This window comes from Colias eurytheme, chromosome 14 (genome assembly GCF_061535395.1).
Source record: "Colias eurytheme isolate Ceu_HAF_F1 chromosome 14, ilColEury1 Martin Lab GWU primary, whole genome shotgun sequence".
Lineage (NCBI taxonomy): Eukaryota > Metazoa > Arthropoda > Insecta > Lepidoptera > Pieridae > Colias > Colias eurytheme.
The window spans coordinates 3962355-3973176 of NC_142993.1; the positions used below are offsets into that span (position 1 = coordinate 3962355).

Below are 10822 nucleotides of genomic sequence, written 5' to 3' on the forward strand. Positions count from 1 at the left end.
TAACTTATGATTATTGAAGTAATAAGAAAAAAATCTAAAAAATTGAAACTTATCTAGTTATTGAAAATTATAAAATAAATGAGACACCTAATATGTTTAAACAATTTATTGCTAATGTACTAATTTCATAATATAAATAATCCTAAAATAAGAATAAATTTACAAAAACTTCACTAGGTATGTTAACACTATCCGATTACCTCTTGCTTTTCTGGAATACTTTGTTTTTGAACTATTTCCTTAGCTATGAATTCCAAATCTTCTGATAAGATTTTTTGAACTGTCTCTCCCTTCTCAGCCATTATATCTTCAATATTTTTCTTGCCATTCATGTCTGTGAACCAGTTGAGGTTATCTGCTATCAAATGTTTGTTTTCGCAACCATCACAAATAACTATAACGACTCCTTTGTAGTAGGCTAATTTAGAGATAAATTTGGCGTTCCTGGTATTACATTTTTTGCATGTGAACATTAACTGGAATTTTCCTTCAGTTTTCTTCGCTTCGGGCGTAAGTGTTGCTTCGTTAAACTTTGGAACACATGTGCTTAAATTTCGTGGTGATTGAACTTTGGGAGTTGACGTTGAAAGCGGCGCTGAAACTACTGCTAATCGTCGACCAAGAAAAGAATTCCCATTACTGGGAAAAAACACCAGATTGTTTAACAAACGGGGCTTGTGGTATTTAACAACGAAATCTATTAAAGTTCTATGCGACATGTTTACTATCTGAGATATATAAGATTTATTTAGGCTTGTAATAAAATTTTTTGCATTCGTATTACACACTAGAGGACTTCTATATATTCTAATTCACAACTTGCTAAATTTTCAAAACATTGCATCAGTTTTCCAGCTTTATAGATGTGTTTTTCATGATCCATTGACATTTGACGATTGACCGTTGACGCAGTCAGGCGTCAGCTTGAGCTATCAGCTGATGACAGTTAACCATAGAGTCCATAGAAGCCACACACGCTGTCACATCATTCTCACAGATTAATAATAAATTCAATTTAGACGGATAACATCCCCGTTTTCCAATTACAGCACTAGAGTGCATTATGCGGCATAATCAAGAAGCTTATATCTAATACACTGGAGATTTCAGTATGAACATTAACTTGTAACAAGAAAATATGACCTTGAATGACGCCTGTATGTTTTTTATCCCTTTCACACCTAACTTGGCAATTGGGTGTGAAAGGGATAAAAAAACATACAGGCGTTATTCAAGGTCATATTTTCTTACAGACAGCCGCGTACCAGACCAAAAAGTTTGAGACGATGTAATAAAAGTTTCACTTTAAAAATATTTACTGACACCAAAAATATTAACAGCTTAACATTTATAAATGAACGCATTGATAACCATATTTTAATTGTCAATATTTGGGGTCATGTCTTTGTCAAATGTCACATGACATTCACATAACCAAGAAAAAACAACATACCTATTCCTTTCAAAATCCAAATTAAATCTGCGTGTAAACACATAAATAAAACTTAAAATACTAATGTTCATTATTGATATAAAAGATTGTTACCCTAAAACTGCGTTGAATAATTGAATAAAGACTTGAAAATCACGGGAATAATTGAATCAAAAAAAATGGAACCAATTTGGTTCAAGCCCGATTTGGCTGAAGAAATAATTAATCAAAGTGATATATTTAATGAAACGCATAGCATCATTACAGGTAATTTATTCGAAATAGCTATTAGAGTGAAACTTGGTTAAGTGCGACCTAGTTAAGTGAGTAACGTCCATAACCCATAGTCCCTACACTTAGGCACTAATTTACCACTGTTAGTAGGATGAAGCAAACCCTATTTTGTTTGCTTCATACCCTATAGATATATCTGAGATTACTTCTTTCGATCTTATTGCCATAGTTATCTTTCTAACCGAGGCAGTGACTGAATGTATTATCCTCTGTAACTGATAATATCTTCATCTTCCTCATTGGAATACATAGAACATGATAATCAACCTTCAAGTCTCACTAAACCATGTCTGTTTGTATATAAGTGGGCAAATACATTAGATATTAATTTTGATAACCTTAGCACAAATGCAATTCAGTTAGAATTATTTTATCAATTTATATGTTACATTTAATTTATTTATAGTATTGTTTAAAACTGTTTAAAATCTCATGTCTAATAGCAGAGGAATGTGCTTAGTTTTTAAATAGTTAATGTCATATCAACTACAGTATGCAATAACTTTTGAACTAGCATAAATTATAAACTCTGTTTGTTATAGATATAGTATCTGGCTACCTTGATATAACAAAAATAGTGGAAAATATGGGTGGAGTTTTAACAAACAAAGATGCAGCTAACAGAGAAAAGGGTATGAGATTTTTTACAAAAATATTGAAAGAACTGCCCAGAGACTATTTGTCGGAAGTTCAAATCAATTTTATATCAAAGTTTTACATAGACCGGTTGAAAGATAACCACAGAGTAATACCGGCGGTATTAGAAGGATATTTGGTTCTAATTGAAATGAAGAACTATAATTTAGGACTCTGTGCTGAATATTTTACTGTGTTGTTCAGAGAAGTTGCATGTCAATCACAACTGCGACAAGACAGACAGAATATTTATATGACGATTCACACATTGTTAGAAAAAGATGTTGAATGTAAGTAAAAGATAATTTTATCTGCACCTTTTTTAAAAATTTGATAAAGTTGTTTATCAGTAAAAGTTAACATTAATTAAAGCAATAATAAATTAACAAATATTTTCTTTGAATGCTACATATACTCTTTTAATATATTATCATTTAATTACCATTTCAGGTTTAAAACAATTAGGCCCAGATTTTGTCTACGGCATTATTTCAGCAATGGACGGCGAGAGGGATCCAAGAAACTTATTGTTCCTCTTCAGTTTTTTGCCAAAATTCCTAGCAAACATTCCCCTTGGCCATTTAGTGGATGAGATGTTTGAAGTGATATCATGTTATTATCCAATTGACTTCCATCCATCGCCTGATGACCCAGCTGCTGTATCAAGAGATGATCTTGCTAAAGCTCTATGCCCTTGTCTTTGCGCTGTTCAAGAGTTTGGTGAACAGTGCCTGGTGTTGTTAATAGAAAAGTTAGACTCGAATTTGCGGATTGCAAAGTTGGATTCGTTGCGATTGCTGGTTAGTTTTTAATGTATATTTTTTACGGCTTTATGTAGTGTACAATTTTTATGGCTGTATTTATCTTGTTAAAATCTTCAAGTTTTGAATCTATTTTTTATCAAGTATTGACTAAAGATTCCTTTAAAAAAATTCTCTTATTTGTTTCAAAAAATTTTTTACATAATATTGTTAATAAGATAATCATATTTTTTATGTTATTAAAACTGATTGTATATTTTTCAGGCTGAGAGCTGTAAAACATTTAAACCTTCAACTTATAGTCCATTTGTAAAAGCATTGTGGTCATCAATACAGAGAGAAATATTTCAAAAGACTGATGAAGAGCTGAAACTTGTAGCACATGAGGCTTTATCTGCACTAGTAGCTAATTTAGCAACTTCGGCTAACACTGATCAATCATTTGAAAATTTTGTCAAAGGGATACTTATATCAATGCAAACATCTCTAGCCGATTCAAATACAGTGTCGCAATTTGTTCAGGCTTCAAGAATTTTGTTAACAACCGCAAATAGCTCCAAAGAGGCTTGTATAATCATAACACAGTCTATGATTCCTGCTATAGTTGCATATTATGGTTTCAAAACATCACTGAAACTTCAGATATCTAGCCTAGAGTTTTTGGGTGACATGTATGATTTGGCAAAGAAATGGGATGTTTTAAATAATATTGAAAAACAAATTGACGAAATACCAACGCTTTGTCTCACAGCTGTTAGTGAACCAGAAAAGGAACATCAAATAGCAGGATTTAAAACTTTAATAAGAGCTATTGAAGCCTTGAAAGCAGATCTAGTGTTGCCGTTTGTAGAAATATTAATACATATTGTACAGCATTCTGAAGATGATGAAGTTCTTATTGTTACCGTTGAAACTGTTCATGCAATTGCCAGAAAATTCCCTGAGCTTATAATGGATTTAGTTGTGAAAGGAAAATGTAGTATGGAAAATATTGGTGATGACAAGATTATGCAGCAAAAGCGCTTAAATTTACTGTCAAACTTGGCAAGTATAGATGATTTCACCAAAGTAATAATTGAAGAGATGCTTCAAACTATAACTGTGAGTGAGGAAAATTCTTTTAATGTTGTAAAGGCCTTGAGTGGTTCAATTTCAAACACAAGTTTGTATACACATGAAAAAGTAACACAAATAGAAAGTGATCATGGTTTAATAGATTCCATTCTAAATTGGTTATTAAAGGAAATTAATACAGCAGCTAAAGACTCTTTGGAACATGGATATATGCTAATTTCAAATACAATGTGTAGCTTACCTGCAGAGAAACAGATGGCAATTTTACAGAAGCATAGTTCGGGAATAGTTGAGAAATGTAAAAGCAATGACATATATTTTCCTTTATTGGAGTGTTTGTACCGACCTCTTCATAAGAGTGTTAGTAATGCTATATTTGACGATATAATGACCTTATCTCTATCAACGGCTTTAAATAGTGACAAAGAGTTTGTAAGGACTAAAGCATGTTGTTTGGTTGCACACTTTTTAAATAAGGCAGACTATGGACAGAAATTTGAATTGTTATATGAGTTATTGAAGAATTATTTATCATCATGCAGTAAGGACAATCAGAATTTATGTTCACCATTGATACAATTATTTGCATGGATCACAAAGGCTTTAATTTTGAGAGGGAGTGATACATTCATGTTTTGGTTACAAAAGGTATGTTAAAAATGTTTACATTACTAGAATAATTTGAAATCAATAGCAACTTCAATTACCTCAAAAGTCTCATCTCGTAGTAAATTTTATATTTTGTTGCAATTAATACAAGACTAATAAATTTGATTGCTTATTTTATAATTTTAATCATTTAATTTGCAGATACTACTTACCATTTCAAACCCAGATTGCTGTAAGCAAGGTTCAGAGGCAATAAAACTTATTATGTCTGACTACCCAGACAGTCTGAATGCCAGACTACACTGTCGAAATAGTATACTCTATAAACAGAGAATGTTCCAGTCTTTTGCTACATTATCTGATAAATTGGGGCCCTTTGATGAAGTTACTAAAGAGGCATATTTATTAAGTTGGGCTTATGTACTAGAAAAAGCGCCTAAAACAGTTCTTAAAAATGAGGTTGCTAAGGTAAGCGAGTTTGTCTATTAGTAAGCCATACTTATATAAAAAAGATTAAAAGTCTGCTACATACATGTATTTATTTTTAATTATCTTAACATCTGGCAAATTAATAGCTTTTTAATAAAAAATACATTTTATGTTAGCTATGAAAACTGAAACCCTATTCAAAGTAAATTCTGGACAAAAAGTCAAATAATTAAATTATTTTTTTAGGTCATACCATTGGTGGTAGATGGTTTGGACTATGATAATAAAGATCTGCTTATAGTTATGATAGATGTACTAATTTACTTTGTGGAAGCAACAAATCTCATTGTAGCACAGAGTCTACAAACGATTCTGCCGCGACTTGTGAAGTTGTCTGGTTATATGAAATCTATGGTAAGGTTTTTTACAATTGAAGTTTCATACTGTATAGTTTACTAGCTGTGCCCCACGGTTTTACCCAAATTGCTCCCTCCTATTGGTCTTAGCGTGATGATATATAGCCTAGAGCCTTCATCGATAAATGGGCTATCTAACACCGAAAGAATTTTTCAAATCGGACCGGTAGTTCCTGAAATTAGCGTGAACAAACTCTTCAGTTTTATAATAATTCATTATTTTTATTTTTTACATCTTGTGTTAACTAATTTTTATATTTTTTTCAACAGGATGTACGAATAAAGAGTCTACAGTGTCTCTACGAAATAGCAAATACCTATAAAACGGCATTGTTGTTGCCATATAAAACGGAAATATTGTTTGATTTGGCGCCATCTCTTGACGATAAAAAGCGACTTGTGCGCAATATGGCGGTTCGCGCGCGAACAAGGTGGTATCTTATTGGCGCTCCGGGTGAAGAAAAAACAGAATAGAAAAAATAAATTAACATTTTCTTTCAATAAAGTGAAATTAAATTAGGATTACGTTCTGTATGAATGAAATGAAAAACGATCTTACAGCACATTATTATGTAGTAATCAAAAATGTAATATGCATATACCTATGTATGTATTATGTTCTTCTGTTTTACATATTTTTGGACTTTCTGATAAAATCAGATCACTGCGTATATTATAGGTATGAATTGTTAGTGAAATATTGCTGTATTTATTTGCAATTGTTGTTCTTGAATAAAGTATTTATGTTTTAAAGCTTTATTTTATTTTATTGGGTCTAAGAAGGGTTACTCGTTAGACAAATGTTTTAAAATCAAACTACATATTAATATTGGGCTTAGGTTCCAACGACAAAAATCCATATCAACTTATTTCAGGTTTACTAGACTTAATGGGTAAATTAAAAAATAACAAAGTATTTATTCTAAATGTTAGATATAACCGTTACCTAAATGAAAAATTATTAAACGCACAAATAAAGCTATTTTTAAGAGGCTTTAAAAATTGTTCATATATTGATATTGACGAAGATTACAAATATTATAATTCAAGAATTAATTATATTGAAAATTTAATAAATAAAATAAACATAGAAATTGACAGCATCGAATACTCGAATACATTTTTAAATACAAAAAAGATCTTAGAAAGGCTTTCTTCGTCAAAAAAATGCAGTTTGTTTAAAAACAATGGAAATACTTAAATCAAATCAAGTAAAAAAAGGTACAATTCCATATTATTTTAAAAATACAATAAATGAAAACACTTTAAAACTGAACAGTGAGGATACATCAAATAGTAATATATTACCGAACAATAAAAACTTTTCATCGAATCCAATTTTTTTTCGTCCCTAAATCCAGTTATTTGACAATATTACATCAAAACATAGCCGGAGCCATAAATAAGTCAGAAGAGCTGTATAGTGCCACAAACTTATCTGACCCGGTGACAGTGTCACTGATGTCGCTTTCTTTTATATAAACAAAATATTCCGTGAAAAGTCTGTGAAAATGTGACATTTCAAAATGGCGGCACGTAGTTCCAGTTTTTGCCACCGGGTCAGATAAGTTTGTGGCACTGTACTTGGCAATATCTCAATTAAGTAAGTCCCACATTATTGACATTATATGCTTATGAGAAACATTTATTAGAAAAGGAAATGAACAGCTACTCAAATTACCAGGATATAAGTTGATATCATCGTTTTCTCGCAAACAAAAAAGAGGTGGAACATGCATTCTGGTCAAAGAGGACATTTCATGTACTAATCTAGACTTTATAAAGGATCTCGGTTGTAATTTATTCTTTGAGTGTTGTGGTATAGAGTTAAAACATTTAAATACAGTGATAATTTGTGTTTATAGAATTCCAAGTCAAAGTATAGATATTTTTATTGAAAAACTTCAACTTACACTGCAAAAAATTGCAACTAAAAATAAAAAAATAATAATATGCGGTGATTGGAATATTGATATTATTAAAAAAACTAAGTTTTCAGATGAACTCAATACTTTACTTCAGAACTATAATATTGAATGTTTAATAAAAACACCTACCAGGAAAAATTCATGCATAGATCAAATAGCGACAAATATAAAAAGAGGCGTAACCGCAGAAGTACTTCATCTTGGTTTATCAGACCACGAAACTGCACAGATATTAAAAGTAAATATGACTAAGCCCAAATTAAATGTGTCCTGGTTTGAAACAAAAAGAGATTACAGTAAGCAGAATATACGTAAATTTTGTGAGTGCATGGCATCATTGAGTTTCTCTGAAATACATGAATTCAATAACTTAAATGAATGCTTTAATACTTTTTATGAATTATTCCAACTGTTTTACAATCTCTGTTTCCCATTTATTAGGATTAAGAGAAACACAGGAAAACCTTACATTAATTGGATAACCAAAGGATTGAAGAAATGTTGTATACGAAAGCGACTACTATATTTAAAAAGTATATATTACAGGAAAACATTTATAAATAGTTGGGGTTATTATATAAAATACAAAAATATTCTAAAAAGGTGCATTCTTAAGTCAAAGCAAATTCAATGTGAAAAAATTATTAAATTATCAAAAAATAAAAATAAGGCTTTATGACACATGATATCTATCTAATAATATTAATGACGAAAAAGAAATAGAAGAGATTGTAGTCAATAATAATGTATACAACTCAATGAATGATATATGTGAACAATTTAATAACTTTTTTATTAACATAACAAATCAAACGAATTTTAAATATGATGCAACTCAAATAAAAACGACATTGACTACGGAAAAATGTAATACTATATTCTTGACACCAACAAGCAGTGACGAAATTCTAAAAGTAATAAAATCCCTAAATAACACGAATTCCGTAGGAACAGACGGTATAAGTACACAAGATAAAAGTAAAACAACTAAAACCCAACTACGACAAAAAACGACGCTGAAAAAGTATAAAACAAAAGTTAAATTGATGAACTAATAAAGAAGCTATGAACGAAAAGATGTGAATTATATGCAATCAGCCCATGAATACAGGTAAAGTCACAAGCAAATGCTAGTAATATATATATATTCAAAATGTGCAAGTAAAAAGCTTTCAAATGATACCAAACACGGCATATTTATCTTAACTTTATTTTTTTACTCTGTATGTTTTGTCCGCTAGAGGGCGCCACATTAGATTTAGTGAAACCCCATATAGCCTATAACCAGCGGACAATTAAGACGCTTCTAATGATATGTCATTTGTCGAATTCTGATAAGTAGTTTAGAAGCTACGAGGGAACAGATGAACATACATACATACATACATACATACATACATACATACATACATACATATATACATACATACATACATACATAGCCTGTCAAAATCATAACCCTCCTTTTGCTTTGCCGTAGTCGGGTAAAAAATATTAAAGGCTTCCAGTGTACATATTTGCAAACCGTTATCCTTTCTTGTCAATTTATCTATGGAGCAAGGAACTTTTCCTAATGTTCTAAAAACATCAGTTATACAACCGTTATATAAAAAAGATGATCCAAAAGATATTAAAAACTACAGACCGATAGCACTAATTCCAGTTTTATCTAAGATATTTGAAAAGGTAATTTTAGAAAGATTTCAAAATTATGTTGATAAAAACAAGATATTATGTCGGGAACAGTTTGGATTTAGAAAAAATAGTTCTACTTCTTTAGCATGCTTCGACATGATGAAAGAAATTATTCAAGCCTTTATTGAAAAAAAACCAGCAGCCACCATATTCTTAGATATGAGCAAAGCATTTGATTTTGTGGACCATCAATTACTCTTGTTTAAGTTGGAGAAATATGGGATAAGAGGAATTGCTAAAGAATGGGTAGCAGGTTACTTAAATGATAGATATCAGTATGTGGAGATTCATAAAATGATAAATCAAACACGAAATTCATATAGGTCAGAGAAAAAAGTTAATAAATCAGGTGTACCACAAGGAAGTGTGCTCGGCCCATTTTTATTCCTCTTATATATTAACGATTTACCGAGATCAGTGAAACACAAAACAGTTTTATTCGCAGACGACACTACCCTTATTGTTAAATGCACGGATAAAAATACATATGAGAGAGATATAAATACAGCATTACATAATATAGTAAAATGGTTACAAAATAATAATCTGAAAATAAACTTAGTAAAAACAAAAATAATTCAATATTATACAAAGAATTGCACCAAAATTAATCTAGATATAAAATGTAATGATCAAGTAATCGAACAGGTAAAACACCATAAATTCTTAGGTGTTCTGGTAGACGAAGGTCTAAAATGGGACAGTCATATTGAATATATTTGTGATAGGATAAATCGTTTCGTTTACGTATTACGTCGCCTAAGAGATACTGTATCTATGAATGCTGCAATAAATGCCTACCATGCATATATATCGTCGATACTATCTTACGGAATAATTCTTTGGGGACAGTCTTGCGAGGTGCGGAAAGTATTTGTGGCACAAAAGAAATGTATCCGAGCCCTGTGCGGATTACATCAAAGGGACAGTTGCAAACCAATGTTCGGTAAATTACGTATCCTTACACTGACCTGCATATAATATATAAGAGAAGTATGTTTATTTGTTAAATACCACCCAGAATATTTTAAAAAGAAAGGAGAAGTAAATTCGCATATGTTAACGAGGTATCAAAATAAACTGCACTTTCCAACATGTAGAATAAATCAAGCAAAAAATAGTGTGATATTTATGACTATTACAATATATAATAAAATACCAGATAACTTTAAGGATCTCCCAGTAAATATATTTAAGAAGAAACTGACGAAATGGTTAATGGAGAAACAATTTTATGAGATTCAAGAACTTATTACATTGCGGAATCTGTGACAAGGAAGAATTAGTGACGTTTAACAATAGTGATTAGTGACGCGAAGAATTTGTGTAGTGTTGGTGTAGTGTAATTTAACTTATTTCCATTTAAATATTTGCACACCCAGAAAGTGGGTAGAATGTATTAGCGCGTTAACATTGTAATAACACCTTTTTTGTAACTACATTCTTGTAAATAAATGAAATTTGAATTTGAATTTACATTATGGACAACAAGACATGAGCCCTATTTCTCTTACTTAAACTTCATATCATTACAAATGTAAATATAAT

General features: G+C 30.8%; 2 protein-coding genes across 2 annotated transcripts; one reads left to right on the plus strand and one right to left on the minus strand.

Annotated features, from left to right (window-relative positions):
* Positions 1-91: 91 nt before the first annotated feature.
* LOC149902792 (uncharacterized) lies at positions 92-903 on the minus strand. The gene has a single exon (XM_090109480.1). The coding sequence runs from the start codon at positions 717-719 to the stop codon at positions 189-191; it is 531 nt and encodes a 176-aa protein (XP_089965606.1). The 5' UTR covers positions 720-903; the 3' UTR covers positions 92-188.
* Positions 904-1425: 522 nt separating this feature from the next.
* Mms19 (MMS19 nucleotide excision repair protein) lies at positions 1426-6380 on the plus strand. Its single transcript, XM_090109447.1, has 7 exons — positions 1426-1699; positions 2269-2652; positions 2813-3162; positions 3388-4845; positions 5008-5274; positions 5482-5649; positions 5922-6380. Exons 1-7 carry the CDS (start codon positions 1612-1614, stop codon positions 6123-6125), a joined length of 2919 nt encoding a protein of 972 aa, XP_089965573.1. The 5' UTR covers positions 1426-1611; the 3' UTR covers positions 6126-6380.
* Positions 6381-10822: the final 4442 nt, after the last annotated feature.